General features: G+C 40.0%; 1 protein-coding gene across 2 annotated transcripts in view; it reads right to left on the bottom strand.

Moving 5' to 3' along the window:
- Window positions 1-16,715, bottom strand: part of LOC126175777 (uncharacterized) — a 108,585-nt gene that overhangs the window by 21,557 nt on the left and 70,313 nt on the right. For both annotated transcript variants that reach the window (XM_049922751.1, XM_049922750.1), the window contains exons 7-8: window positions 14,308-14,430; window positions 3,985-4,081 (exon numbers count right to left, since the gene is read on the bottom strand). In XM_049922751.1, the coding sequence (XP_049778708.1) occupies window positions 3,985-4,081; window positions 14,308-14,430 (220 nt within the window). The remainder of the gene's footprint in view (window positions 1-3,984; window positions 4,082-14,307; window positions 14,431-16,715) is intronic.

Genomic DNA, 16,715 nt, shown 5'->3' with positions numbered 1-16,715 from the left:
TTCATGAAGAATATAATAATTCGAATCCCAAAGAAAGCAGGTGTTGATAGATGTGAAATTTACCGAACTATCAGTTTAATTAGTCACAGCTTCAAAATACTAATGCGAATTCTTTACAGACGAATGGAAAAACTAGTAGAAGCCGACCTCGGGGAAGATCAGTTTGGATTCCGTAGAAATGTTGGAACACGTGAGGCAATACTAACCCTACGACTTATCTTAGAAGAAAGATTAAGGAAAGGCAAACATACGTTTCTAGCGTTTGTAGACTTAGAGAAAGCTTTTGACAATGTTGACTGGAATACTCTCTTTCAAATTCTGAAGGTGGCAGGGGTAAAATACAGGGAGCAAAAGGTTATTTACAATTTGCACAGAAAGCAGATGGCAGTTATAAGAGTCGAGGGACATGAAAGGGAAGCAGTGGTTGGGAAGGGAGTGAAACAGGGTTGTAGCCTATCCCCGATGCTATTCAGTCTGTATATTGAGCAAGCAGTAAAGAAACGAAAGAAAAGTTTGGAGTAGGTATTAAAATCCATGGAGAAGAAATAAAAACTTTGAGGTTCGCCGATGACATTGTAATTCTGTCAGAGACAGCAAAGGACTTGGAAGAGCAGTTGAACGGAATGGACAGTGTCTTGAAAGGAGGGTATAAGATGAACACCAACAAAAGCAAAACGAGGATGATGGAATGTAGTCGAATTAAGTCGGTGATGCTGAGGGTATTAGATTAGGAAATGAGACACTTAAAGTAGTGAAGGAGTTTTGCTATTTGGGGAGCAAAATAACTGATGATGGAAGAAGTAGAGAGGATATAAAATGTAGACTGGCAATGGCAAGGAAAGCGTTTCTGAAGAAGAGAAATTTGTTAACATCGAGTATTGATTTAAGGGTCAGGAAGTCGTTTCTGAAAGTATTTGTATGGAGTGTAGCCATGTATGGAAGTGAAACATGGACGATAAATAGTTTAGACAAGAAGAGAATAGAAGCTTTCGAAATGTGGTGCTACAGAAGAATGCTGAAGATTAGATGGGTGGATCACATAACTAATGAGGAGGTATTGAATAGAATTGGGGAGAAGAGGAGTTTGTGGCACAGCTTGACAAGAAGAAGGGATCGATTGGTAGGACATGTTCTGAGGCATCAAGGGATCACGAATTTAGTACTGGAGGGCAGCGTGGAGAGTAAAAATCGTAGAGGGAGGCCAAGAGATGAATACACTAAGCAGATTCAGAAGGATGTAGGTTGCAGTAGGTACTGGGAGATGAAGAGGCTTGCACAGGATAGAGTAGCATGGAGAGCTACATCAAACCAGTCTCAGGACTTAAGACCACAACAACAACAACAACAACAACAACAACAACATGATAAACTTTAGTTTCATGATTTCTGCTGGCCCCTTCTGCCTTTACCAGTATTCAGATGCAGCTCGTAGTTAAAGGTTCTGAGGTGGAGCTGCACCAAAAGATACACTCTAATGTATGTCTCAATAATGGATTCAGAATTTAAATTATCAGGATGAATTTCGAATACTTCCCACATGGATTTAAATAACATCAGTACACATTTGTAGGACTGTTGTTATCAAATGATGTTTTTCGAACAGCCAGTAGCCAGCCTTAAAGTCGCCCTAGATGGTCACTTATACTGTATACAACATTGTGCAATATTATTGACATTCTCCCCACACTGTTCAGTGATAGTGTGGATTGGAGTGATGATTACAAAAACACTGCTGCTGCGATAATTGCTCTACTTTGTTGCAAGCAGATAAAAAGGGGGGATGAGTAATTGGGCCAAGGAGCGTCAATGATCACTCACGAAAATTTGTTGAGAACTGAGGTTGAACAAAACAAAAAGATTATCATAACACTATTTGTCTGTTGATGGTAAAATGCTTGATAGATTACTGAAAATGAGTGCACTTCGGTACTTTGTCCCCTGCCCCCCCCCCCCCCCCCCAAACATTTGGAATCTGGAGTATGATGTAGCACTAAGTGGCTGATCACAGTGAGACAATAATATGGTTTTAGCAACTGCTGTATATTCTTATGTTTGTTGTTTTAAGTACAGTATCAAAGTAATGTATACGTAACAAATACTGAGTGGATAATCATCAGTTCTCTGGGGTATAATTGCTTTATGTGTAGCCTATAAAATTTAGTTCCTGAGGCATGATGCGCCTCAAACCTGACCAACTCATTTACATAAAAAATAAACTTCACCCTCTTCCTCCTACCGGTTAAAATTTTGCTGACACTCTAATTCCATGGTCAAAATATTTCAATGGGAGATGTAACTCCAACAAGTCAGTGCTTTTCTATTGCACTTGAATACCTTGCTACAAGCAATTCTTTCAAAAACTTAAAATTTACACGTGCAGTTTCACTTGACAGTATTTGGTACACAGATGTGGAAACATGTCTTGCAGTAATATGTGTGCTAAACTATTAGATCCGGGTGGGTAATGTAAACACACACATAAATGTCTATATGGACATTTATTCGTAATTGTGCACTGATTTTTTTTTTTCAAAAAATATTGTCCTTCCTAGCTTTTCTGCAATTTTTTTTCCCCAACAAATCATGCAATCAATTCTTAAAATTTCTTTTTTGTACTCGTCTACCCTAACATCCTGCAATGCTAGCAGTTATTCATTCATACACTTTGCTACTCACTAATCACAATACTTTTTCATCTTGTTTTGAACTTATTTTCTACATCATAACAACAACAAACAGTGAATACACAATGATATCCACAGTTTGTACCATGCGGGAGACTGGCAGGGATATTATCAATACTGTCCACAGACAGCACAGCGTTTTCAGGAAACGCAAAATATTTTGGAAGTTCTTGATGGTCTCAATAGTACTGCATACCCCTAGATGTTTAATATTATTGCAAATCAGGAAAAATTGTGCAATATTATTGTACTTCTAGGGAGTGCTTACAGCTGCATCTTGAAATTTTGGTTAGCTAAATGTAGCCTCCTGAAGCCTCTGTTCTTTGAGCCTAATGGTCATCTACCATCCTCCACTCAATTTTCATGTTCTGCTACGCACAATTAAAGTGTGTAATCAGAGCTGCTGCACCTTTTCTATCAAACCCTGTCTCTGTATATCTCTATTATATTTTGATACGCCATTGATCAACATTTAATATTAATGTTTTGATAGTGCTGAAAATCTTTTTTCTTTGTCATTCACAGTTCCATCCACTGTAGAAAGGGCCCACTAAGTTTATAAATGTCTTACTAGAGTGGATTACAGTAGGGTAACATAAGTAGCAGCACCTAGTGACAGTTTCATAAATGATTAAAAGAAAGAAGTGCATGAAAACATGTTATATTATGTTTAGTTGTTAAGAATTTCCTTGTTTGGTGATAGTGTTTTTGGGAAGAAGTGTTTTACTAGCAATATCCTTTTTGTGAGTGTATTTTGGTCGAGGTCTTGTAAATAACTGTAGCATACTGCTAGCTGGCAAACAGTAGAATATGAATTCAGTGTAAGTTTATTGGGCAACATCTGAAAATAGTTTACATTGGAAGTGAAGGAACTTGGTGCACATATACCAGATCTAAACATAAATCAAGAACAAACCCAAGCAAGGGAGCAATGCAAAAGGATGTTTAGCCACCAACATCACATTTCCTGATACTTTATCATAATGAACCATACTAAAACTGACTTGTGGAGATACCTGTAATGCAGTGTACCACTTAAACTGCAAAGGGGTGCCATATTTCATTCATTTACAAGTTCATCACCTAGTACTTATTTGGACAACAAACTAGGATATCTTCACTTTCATTTTGAAAAAGAGCATGTTTAAATATGGTCCTGCATTCTACATTGAACAGCGTTAGCCCACAACCTGAAAGAAGATGGCAACTGCCAATTTTTATTTTACAGAAAAGCCACACTCATTAGGAACCTTGTCAGTGACAGGACGCAGCTCAATTAAGCAAGTTAGGTACTGCCTACCTGTGTTTGTCTTCATTTTTCCAGCTGCTAACAGCAATATGTGGAGGTGGTAGAAAAGAGCGAAGAGACTGAACAAGTTGAATTGTATCTACCAATGCTGTAAATCCAGAAAAGATACATGGTTTTACTGTACATTTTTAATGGTCGTTACATAAGATATCACATTCTTCTAGGCATACAATTAACCAATGTGATTATACTCAGCATGACATATTATCCAAAAAACAGCATATGACTTTCCTGGTGTAATGCAAAAATTGTGCACACACTATGCTAGGAGTAATGCAGTTAACCAGATTGTAACTTTCAATATGAACAACATATATCACTAATTATCTCCATTTATTAAATGATAAAAGATAGTACAAAGACACACACACACACACACACACACACACACACACACACACACACATTTTTGATAGTGACTAAAGAGCTTCAAGTGTACTGAAATGTATGTGTGTGTGTGTGTGTGTGTGTGTGTGTGTGTGTGTGTTTAAAGGGACAATTAACTGTGTGGCTATAACTCAAACCAATGATGCATCACTGAAAGACGGTGGCATAAAATGTTCAGCAATCATGAAAAGTAATGAGCTGTATCAGCCGTTTATCTATTAAACAGTAACAAGTGAAAAGATATGCTGATTTCAGTTCAATCTGTTAAGATAGGCCATTAGTCAATTGTACTCAGGAGTGCCACAAACTTCCCCATGTGAAATTCCATGGTATTTCCCTGATCGACAAGTTTCTGCATTTATACCAGACAAATTTTGAGGGAGAAAGCAAGCCAAATGGTACATGTGTTTCATTAAGACCACTATTGTTACTTCAATAAAAGGAAACACATTTGGTGACACAAATACACATTTCGTTGGAGCTACAATACAGATTTAACATACCTTCACTGATTTCAAAAAGAACTTCAGAAAACAGTAGGCCCCTTGAAAGAAGTATATAAGGCAGGGAAGAGTTATGTAAATCAGTACTACAGGTGACCACAAATAAAATATTGGTTCTACTATGTTCAGTTATTGTCAGTTATTACCCACGGCGCTGTGTCTATTATTTTACAGATATTGTCTGATTTTTCTTTTGAGAAATAAATGAGTACATAGCATACAAACAGCGAGTGACTGCCACAATTTTCTTCTTTTTATTGTCCATACTTTCTAATATATAAGTTATTTTCGAAGTGCCAAAATGTACCAGAACAAATTAAATGTCTATAACACACCGCACTGAACAATGTACTTGTGGTGAGACACTCGCAATTCCTGAAACCCATCGCTTGTGGCCTCTGGCCTGTCAAGGAGCACCACTGTCCTGGGACCTTGGATAAACCAGGAAAACTAGCCGCATTATGCCACACACAAACAGACCCGGCCTGAGGGCAGATCGGTGAGGCTTGCAGGGCTTTCACATTAGTGGGGAAGCTAAGTGCTAAGTGGGCTTGAGATCGGCAGGCCGGATTTGTTAAACATACCCACAAAAATGGCCTGTGGGTTTGTCCCATCATGGAAGTCCACTCATATGGCCGGCTATTCATGTGTCACAGATACCATGTTGGTGCAATGAGACTGTGGTGATCAATCCATGCAACAGATAACTTGCGCAAATACTCTGAGAATCTATACTAATGAGGATAGGTAGCAACCCACTGTAGAGATGGTCACTGAGCCACAAACAGGCACAGAAAAGACAATCACACTTTCACAACTAAATTGTGAGTCTTAGCTTTTGCCAGAAAACGAGCGCGCGCACACTACCACTCACTCTCTCACTCTCACTCTCACACTCTCTCTCTCTCTCTCTCTCTCTCTCTCTCTCTCTCTCTCTCTCTCACACACACACACACACACACACACACACACAAACAAACACATATATTCACATAATCACTCAAATACAACTCATGCACACATGACCACCATCTCCAGCAGCTGTTTCGACAATCTCTGAGAATCAGATCCAAATAAACCATTCCTCATGCCTCCCTGCCTCTTGTTGGCAGCTGCTAGGCTAGTGGCAAGAAGTGGTGGCAGCACTGACTGCAAGCTGAGGGGAGTGGTAGGAAGGGGAGAAGCAGCAAGAATGAGGGAGTAGGAAGTGGTACATGTACTCAGTTGTGTCACCCAGCGACGATGCATGACATCTCAGTAAACAAACCATTTCATCTACTGAGACGAAAACAAGATTTTCCAGTGTTTTTCTTTTTTTCCAAATTTTCCTGAGATGTTTGAAATTCCCTGATTTCCAGAACTTATGGCAACCCTGGTACTGCATGATTCACAGAATATGTATATTATTTGTTTATTTATTCATTATTCATACTATTACAGAAAATCTTGGAGTTACCTTCCAGTAACATCTCTAGAACAAACTGACTTAACCATCAGCCAACAAAAATATAAGTACCTGTTAATGTAAGGCCACAGTTGGTATAAGAGCAATGTTTCTTTAATAAGTTGGTAACATCAGTTGGTTGTTTTTTTAATAAAAAATGAAACCAGTCTTTTTTTGTAGCTAAGTGCTTCTATGTGTTCTTTAAAAAAAGAAATCCTGTGTAGTGTCAGAAACAATTAAAGAAAATCACCAGATTTTACAATCAGATACCTTGACAAGTTATGGGCACTGCACAGCTGGAAATCTGGGAAAGTAAGAAAAGTGAGAATTTGTGAGTGTAAAACGACTGGCTTTCCCAGTAAGATGATCTGTACATTGTGTGTTATATTTTGGCTTGATCAGCAGAAGGAACAGCATTAAACAGAGTTCTCAAATTAAAAGACGCTACAAGTTTTCGATTATGGAGAATAAATGTGATGTTCATGGTAAAGGGACTTGTTGGATATTTTACCAGCAATATCTATGTGGGAACAGAAAGAGACGCTTGCAAAATACTACATTTTGAGGGCCATAGATATCATGTTAAAAAAAACACTTGTTACCCATGAAATATCCATGGAAATGTATGATACGCCTTCAAAGTTCTACAACTCTGAATGTGGTATAAATCTAATTACGATGTCCTTTATTGCTAAAGTGCAAACCCTAGCATTCAAGACTGAATCACCTGGGGCGGAATACTGAGAAAATAGCATTGATGCATGGATAATAACAAAGTTACCAGATGAATATAAACAATTTGGAAGAGCTTGGGACTTTACTGTTAAGGAAGAGGAAACATTGAAAAATCTTTATTCAACACGTCACTAAAAGAAGATAAAATGAAGAAAAATAAAGATAAAACATGTATTGCATTCAAAGCTGCAGCCAACAAGAATAAACATCAGAATAAAAACAATGGGAAATTAGGAGGTGTTTTGAATGTGGATGTTTAGATCACTATGTCAGTGAAAGTAAAATGATACTTAGCAGTAACAAGAACAAAACACAATGCTCTACCTGTGCAAATGTCATCTGGGAGGGGGTTGGGTAATAAAAGGACTGCCTCTATGTCAGTACTGCAAAAACACAAATCATCCAGCTGCAAAATATTACAAAGAGGAACATGAGAAAATGAAGAAATCAGCAAAGGCAGTCTCCCCCCCCTCTCCCCCTCCCAGGAGTATTTACAACAGAAAAGCACGTAAAGAAAATTGATAAAATAGATACCATGATACCTGCCTGCTCCTTTCCCTACTTCTGCTCCAGCACTAAACACACTTTCTATCTTGCCAAGTCCTTTCTCCTTTTCTAGCTGTGCTGTGCTGTGCTGTGCCATGCCGTGCCGTCCTGTCCTGTTCTCACGCAGTCGGGCCTCAGTCCCTGGAGACAATGGCCTAGTGTGTGTGTGTGTGTGTGTGTGTGTGTGTGTGTGTGTGTGTGTGTGTGTGTTTCCTTTCCATATTGTTGCTCTTCCATCCTGAAATTTCCACTGTTTGATTTTGCCTAATGGCTTTCCTTCCATCTCACAATCCAGTGCTGTTTTCCTTTGTTACTATTATCTGTATCTGCAGCATCTTGTGATCCACATTCTTCCTGCTCATATAAATATTCCTGGACCTTACAAATTGATCATTATCTCCCTTCACCCTTGTGAGTTTTTCTGTACCTTACTGTGCCACACAGACATTGGTGCACCCTGCACCTAACCACCCCATTCCTCCCCTCCCTCATTCTCTTCCCTTATTCAATTTCACACAAACTGGCCTCACCTAATCCAATTAAACCTGTTGCCCCTCTCACCACACATAACCACCTACCTACCTACCTACCTACATCCTACCATTATTGTCTTCTTATCTATTTTTCTCTTTGACCTCATTTTGTTTATACATTGATTTGAGTTCATTTTGTATTTCACTATAGGCCTTACTCAATTAGGTTTCATTTTTTCCCACTGTACTTCATCTGTTTAATCCTTTTTGTGGTATTTCCCACATATTTTTATGTATTTTCTATTCTCTATGATGGATCCTTGCTTCTTCCATCTGTGCCAATACAGAAAAACTTCCATATCCCTGAGCTAGAATGCAGTCTCACATACCATTTCCACATTGTTGTTGACTCATGGAATTCCCTAAAATGGAATGATCTGCAAATTACTCATCTCTGACAGCAATCCCTCCTTCCACTAAGACTTCAGACCCACAACACAGACCTGGATCTGTCCTCCAAAAGTGGAAGTATCAGTCCTTTCTTAAGGCCTTTCCCTTAGCCCCACTCCTCAATTAAATAATACTGGACTAGTTAATGGTCTTCTCTCCTTATCCTAGACCCTACAGTGGAAACACTTTCATGCCATCGATCCCATCAGTCAGACTCAATCCAATACTGAAACTTGCCAGATTCAATTTACTCCTCCATCCAACTGTGATCCATCCCCACTGCCCCCAAAACATACCTGTCAACTTTCCAGAAATTTCCTAACGTGAAATCTTGCCCCACTATCATTCCCCAAATCTCTCAATATGGAAACCAACCTTACACCCTCAGAAAGAACCGCAATCCACCACTTAAAAAAGGATCCCAACCATATAATCTTACATGCCAACAAAGACTCCATCACTGTGGTAATGAACTGCAGGAACGACTCCGTCAGCTATCAGACACATCCACCTATAAATCCTGCCACAGCGATCCCATTTCTGAAATCCAACAGAATTTCCAGTCCCTCCTCAAATCCCTATGTCCATCCCTTAAACTCTCACCTTAGTCTCTTCTCTCCCCACTGCTCTCCGCACTTCTACCTACTACATGCATCTTAAAAGTACATAAATTCAACCATCCAGGATGTTCCAATGTGGCTGGTTACTGTCCCCCACAGAGGGAATCTGTGCTTTCATGGACTAACACCTTCATCCTATTACTTGTAACCCAGTCCCCTGGATAAGACACACCAACCATTCCTCTACTGCCTCTCCACAGGTCCTGTTCCTTTACCACCTGGCACCCTGCTTGTCACTATGTATGCCATCTCCCTCTACCTTGCCACCACAGAACACTACATTTCCCAACATCCAGTAGACTCCAGGCCTACAATCATCTTCTCTAGTCACCATAACCAACTATATCCCCACCCACAATTACTTCTCCTCTGAAGGCAACACCTACAAACAAATGTGGCACAGCAGTGGGCACCCACAAGGCACCATTTTACACCAGCCAATTCATGGGCAATATAGAGGAATCCTTCCTTACTGCCCATAACCCCAACCCCTAACATGGTTCAGATTCACTGATGTCTTCATGACAAGTGCTGAGGGCAATGAGGTCCTATCTGCATACCCCTAGAAACACACCTTCTCCTCCATTTGCTTCACCTGGTCCTCCTCAATCCAACATGCTGCCTTCCTTGATGTCAATCTCCATCTTAAGGATGGGTACATCAGTTCCTCTGCCCACATCAAACCTACCAACTACCAACAATACCTCCACTTTGGTAGCTCCCTTCCATTCCATGATAAGAGGTCCCTTCGATACAATCTAGTCAACACTAGTTGTTGCATTTGTAATGATGAGCAGCCCTCTCCAAATGTGCCAAGGATCTCACAGACCAAAATTACCCCTCCCAATCTCACCCAGAAACAATGTCCTACGCCTTGCCTTTCAAGTCACCTACTGCCCCCCCCCCCCCCCCCCCCCGCTCCCAATATCCATTGACCAAACATGAAGGAGCACTCCTCTCGTGACTCAGTACCACCCAGGACTGGAGCAACTGAATCACAATCTCCACCAGTGTTTTGACTAACTTTCATTGTGACCTAAAAGAGGCATGTCATCCCCACACCTCCCACAGAGGTATTCCATCACCAATCAACCCTATGCAATATCACTGTCCATTTCTTGCTCCCAATACCTTGCCTCATGACTCAGATCCCTGCAACAGTCCTAAATGCAAGACCTGTCCCATACATCCTCTCACTGCCACCTACTCCAGCCCTGTGAAGGGCATTTCCTACCCCACCAAAGGCAATGCCACATGTGAGAATAGCCATTTGGTCTACAAAATAAGCTGCAACCACTGTGCAGAGGCAGTCTGACAACTCAGTTGCTGATACACTGCCTAATATGATGTACTTCACCTTAACGACTGCTGTCAAAGTCTATGTCATCTGGATTCTTCCTACTAATACAAAATTTTCTGAGCTGCACTACTTGGAACCCTGCCTACAATGTACAGGGTTATTACAAATGATTGAAGCAATTTCACAGCTCTACAATAACTTTATTATTTGAGATATTTTCACAATGCTTTGCACACACATACAAAAACTCAAAAAGTTTTTTTAGGCATTCACAAATGTTCGATATGTGCCCCTTTAGTGATTCGGCAGACATCAAGCCGATAATTAAGTTCCTCCCATGAGTTCGAAAGCATCGTTGATGCGAGCTCGCAGTTCTGGCATGTTTCTTGGTAGAGGAGGTTTAAACACTGAATCTTTCACATAACCCCACAGAGAGAAATCACATGGGGTTAAGTCGGGAGAGCGTGGAGGCCATGACATGAATTGCTGATCATGATCTCCACCACGACCGATCCATCGGTTTTCCAATCTCCTGTTTAAGAAATGCCGAACATCATGATGGAAGTGCGGTGGAGCACCATCCTGTTGAAAGATGAAGTCGGCGCTGTCGGTCTCCAGTTGTGGCATGAGCCAATTTTCCAGCATGTCCAGATACACGTGTCCTGTAACGTTTTTTTCGCAGAAGAAAAAGGGATCGTAAACTTTAAACCGTGAGATTGCACAAATCACGTTAACTTTTGGTGAATTGCGAATTTGCTGTATGAATGCGTGAGGATTCTCTACCGCCCAGATTTGCACATTGTCTGTTCACTTCACCATTAAGAAAAAATGTTGCTTCATCACTGAAAACTAGTTTCGCACTGAACGCATCATCTTCCATGAGCTGTTGCAACCGCGCCGAAAATTCAAAGTGTTTGACTTTGTCATCGGGTGTCAGGGCTTGTAGCAATTGTAAACGGTAAGGCTTCTGCTTTAGCCTTTTCCATAAGATTTTCCAAACCGTCGGCTGTGGTACGTTTAGCTCCCTGCTTGCTTTATTCGTCGACTTCCGCGGGCTACACGTGAAACTTGCCCGCACACGTTCAACCGTTTCTTCGCTCACTGCAGGCCGACCCGTTGATTTCCACTTACAGAGGCATTCAGAAGCTTTAAACTGCGCATACCATCGCCGAATGGAGTTAGCAGTTGGTGGATCTTTGTTGAACTTCGTCCTGAAGTGTCGTTGCACTGTTATGACTGCCTGATGTGAGTGCACTTCAAGCACGACATACGCTTTCTCGGCTCCTGTCGCCATTTTGTCTCACTGCGCTCTCGAGCACCCTGGCGGCAGAAACCTGAAGTGTGGCTTCAGCCGAACAAAACTTTATGAGTTTTTCTACGTATCTGTAGTGTGTCGTGACCATATGTCAATGAATGGAGCTACAGTGAATTTATGAAATCGCTTCAATCATTTGTAATAGCCCTGTATTCTTCGTATCCACAATCCCTCTAGCCTCTACCTTTGCTAGTCCTTGTTCTTCATCTATCTATCCTCTTCTCTGCTCCCTCCCCAGTACTATGCCTGCCTTATATCCTGCCAAAGCACCTGAAAGTCCCTTCCCATACTCTGCTTTTTTCTTTCCCTCTCCCCTCCCTCAGCACAGCCTACTGATGCTTCACCTAGCAGCCCTATCCTGTCTCCAAATCATCCCTGCACATTCCCTCAGGTATCACTAACACTTCTCCCTCCCTTCCCTGCTATCCCTCCCCCTCCCCACTCCACGCTGCCACCTTACCTCCACCAACCACCCTAGTAGCCTGCTGCTCACATCAGATGCAGTTGCAGACAGGGTTCAGTGCCCCAAGACAGTGTCCATGTGTTTGAGAGTTTTACTTGTGTAAATGTGTGTGCTTTCTACTTTGGAACAGGAATTTTGCATGAAAGCTTAAATATTTTAGCTGTCTTTATCATTTTATCTTTCTATGACTCAACATATCACCTCCCTTATCCTTTCCATATTGATGTTGTTCTGTCCTGGACTCTCCATTGTTTGATTTAGATATCAAGTTTGTTGTAGACAGTGGTAGTAATGAACACATGCAACATGAAAGGAAAATTATGTCACATGTGAAGAGCCAAGAAGATATAAAAATTAAGGTTCCAAAGTGAAATTTCATGTGTTCTAACCTTGTTGGTGAAGTTGAATCGTAACAGGTGTTGTTGCCAAATGTGTCGCAACACATTTTAATTTCAATTACCTGGTGGAAAAATGCCAGAACCGTGTGGCGGAGTGGACAAAATTGTGTCAGAAGATGAAATGCCTTGTTGTGAAACATGTATCATGGCAAAGGAAGTTAGAAAACCATTCAATACTGGGAGGCATACAGCAATGAGACCCCTTGAGATTATTCACATGACATAAGGTGAAGGTATGTCCACCAAATTACTTCAATGAAGAATATTTTCTAACATGCCCTGATGTCATAAAAGTGTATCTTTTACATAGGAAAGGTGAAACAGATGAACACATCAAGAAATTTGTAAGTGAAAGTGAAGCTCATTTCAGTCTGAAGACAGGAAAAATCTGACTTTAAGGAATAGTGTAAAAACAAAAGTACAGTGATTAACTAAAGAGTTTCCTCAACTGCATGATAAGGCAGAAAGAATAAATCTCACTATTACAAATAATGTAACATCCATGTTGTTTGGTTCCAAAGTTGGAAACAAAATGTGGGGCAATGCAGTTTAAACTGCAGTTTATTTCATGAACAGAAGTCCTATTACAGTTGTTGATATGGCTCCAGCTCAAATGTGGTAAGGAAGAAGCCAAATTAGTCAAGACTGTATTTTTGGGGTGTGATGTTCACAAAACAATTGGGTGTTTAAAAAGCTAGCTGGTACGCTTGCGAAGTGAGCAGCATTTTGCACCAACCCACCTTACCCCCCTACTTAATTAAACTGTTACCCCCCTGTAGTGAATGGTTCTCATTATTGATTATTATTATGTATTATGTATTGATGGTCAAAGACTAACGCTACATGTCAATTGTTACCAATCCCCATCACCATTAATGTATGTCATGGTCATCATTGTGTGAGGTCATTAATTACCTTAATTAATGCAGTGTTTGTGCTATGGTGTTTACAAAAGATGGAGCGATAGTTTTTGTGTTAGTGTTCACTAATCGATCATGAATGATATATCCCAGGTACTATGCTCATTGGTTGGTAATCGTAAAATGACTCTCGGTTTTCAGTCTCAGTGACAGACTGGACTATGATTTCTTGTGGTGTGGGACATGTTCCATTCATGAGAGGAGAATTAAACAGGTCTTTTGAGACAGGCACTAGGCTATCTGCAAAATTCCTGACAAGGGCTACTTTGATATCCCTGTTGCCTACCACCTCAGAAGCTATTCTCATTATGGCTTTTCTTGTGGTACTTGTCATAATGCATTTTATGTGGAAAGTGTCTTGGTTAGTTACGTAGTCTGAGGATTATAGCAGGTGATAATTCACTACAGCACAGGCGTTTGTTGGTGCTGAGAAAAATTCATTCAGTTCATCAAATGAGACCTTCTTTTCATAACACCCAGTCTACAGAAATTCTTCCACAGTCACACTGTCTACAGTCAGCAAGGAAATGAAAATTAATTGGTATCTGTTCTTAGAATGGCACAGTCTTATTCAGATATATTTTTCAACCTATCCTTTAATTCTGAAGATGTTCTAAAAATTTAAAAATACTTTGCCTTTTCTTTAAAACCTGTGCTGTTCTAGTTTCAGTGATTAGAAAGCATGTGCATTATTTCTTTTCTGTATGTTATGATAGCTTGTAACTCAGATTTTACTAACTACATGCCAAAATATACTTACTTTTTTGTAGTGCTTCAGACTGTTTCCCATATGGTTTGCACATTGCTGGTCGAATACAGGTCTTCATTCGAGACATATTTTTCATTATTTCAGTGAATGCCCTGACTATTTTTTCCTGTCCCCCTAAAAACAAAACAAAATAGAAATACAAAAATGAGAACAACACTCAAATATGAAAATATTGTGGTTGTTCATTTGGTAATGTGTAAGCAGTTTCAGTTCTACACAGCACACAAGATACATGAAAACCACTATCACCTTAACTTCATTTATTAAGCACTGAGTGTCTTTTCTGAACATGATACTTTTGACTGGACTACGTTTGATTCCTTGCATCAATTTCCACTGATGGTTATTTAATGAAAAGTACATGAGCTATTACTACTAATCAGTTTAGAAGCTGAATCAACATTAAAAATTGCCATTCTAATCGGGAACACACAGGCATCACTATGTATTGCATAATGAGGTAACCAATGATTTATTAGGACTATCAAGTAAGAACATTTCAATAACACAGTGAAGAAATAGAAGAAGTTCTACTATGAAGATCCAACATTTGTAATGTTTTGGCCAGAAAGGGCACCAAATGCAAGACAGGAGGCCCTGAGCCAAAAGCGAGACTGGAGCTGGACCGTGAAAGTCATCACATTGTCTGACCAGATGCGATCATCACACACACAGACTGTTTTGCCTACCTAAAAGAACGCTCATAATTTGCAGAATACACACAATTTTTCAATGAAAGAGCTGACACAGTGCTTGCAGGTGCCAGAGAAACTAAAACAATAACAATGGAATGCTTTCCAAGAAAAACTTGTCTGGTAAGTGCATATGTATTTTTTAGCATGAAAAGCTATGAAACTTGCTGTTAAATAATTTGACTGATGACAAATTTTGCAGAATGATACGGGAGACATCCTCCTAAAATGGGTGGCTTTAGTGATATCCTTTGCGAAAGACCCTTCACTACAGCTCAAAGATTCCTCAGGATTTTGCTACTGGAGGCAAGGAGTGTCGGTGATTGAGAGCCAGCGATTCCACAGAGCCACCACCACCTCCATCATCTTTGTCTATTATGCATGCCAATGTTCTCTCGCCCTAAGCATGTGCCTCCAGAAGGCCTCATTGCCAGCACATTGTATATATTGCCAGGTAATGACACACGCACTAAACGCTGCCATCATAATACATCTGCCAATGGTCCACCTGTCTCAGAATAACAATAAACAAGCTTTGGAAAGCAACTCTCAACAATTTTCATTAACATAATACACACATTATTTTGTACCTACTGTCCAACACGGTGATGGAGAGATTTATTCATTTGTTTTGCAATGACTGGGAGAAAGCCAAATACTAAACCTCTTTTTCCAAAACTGTTTCACCAAGGAAGACTGTACTGTGGTTTCTCCTTTAAATCACTGTACCCCAAGGTGGATGGCTGGTTCATAACAAGATATTTCAGCAGGACCTGCAGCCACAACAGTAATGTGACACCTATGTGTACAGATAAAGGAATATTGTGTATTATGCACAACACATATCAGAATCCCCAAAAGAACTACAGAGAAAGTAAATCATCAAAACCATTGATACAAACAGATAACAATGGAAAAAAAATCCAGGGCTACCTAGCAGGTCATGGGACTCTCAACCTTTGCTGGTCTTGGCAAGAATCACTAAGCACTTTTGTAAATATGGGCTCCACACATGGCAATATTGCATATTGATTGGTGTATAGAATGTTGCAACTGGAATTGTCATGAACTTTCTTCTGTGAAAAATATTGTTCTAATGTTAATGATAATATATGCTCCAGCTTTTGAAGACATATAGATAGCAAATAAAACCAGCACTAATATGTGAACACTAATGACGAGTGGAAGGCAATACACTTTGGTAAGGTGAGAGAAACACCCATTGTGATTTGAGGAAGAAGAGCACTCATAAATCCTATTCATATGTAAGGTTTTTATGAATGTAAAGGTGGCCCAGTAATATGTATATTAGGTTTTGTAGGCAACACCACCAGTCATTCCTGTACAGCATGGCCAATGCATATGACCACACAGTTTACTATATTCGTATGTTGATAACGTTCCTTTTCAAGATAGCAGATTTGTTAACTGATTCATTTAGGATGTGCTAGGACAAGGTCTGCTTCAATTACAGTTAATAGTTACTATGATGTATGAGCTAGGCCTTAATTGTAGTGATGAAATGTATGACAGTATGCTACAGGAAGCTGCATGATGGAAAGCTTCAAAGCATCACTGCCTGCACTACTACAAAACCCTGTTTTTTTATTGTTCTTGTGTTTGTGATATTTCCTAAATTGCAGTAATATCAATGCCTGTGAATTGTAGGTCTCATGTGGTTAATGGTGACTCCATTTAATGATTTCT

This window comes from Schistocerca cancellata, chromosome 3 (assembly GCF_023864275.1).
Source record: "Schistocerca cancellata isolate TAMUIC-IGC-003103 chromosome 3, iqSchCanc2.1, whole genome shotgun sequence".
Taxonomy (NCBI): Eukaryota; Metazoa; Arthropoda; class Insecta; order Orthoptera; family Acrididae; genus Schistocerca; species Schistocerca cancellata.
This window is presented reverse-complemented; position numbering and strand designations above follow the sequence as displayed.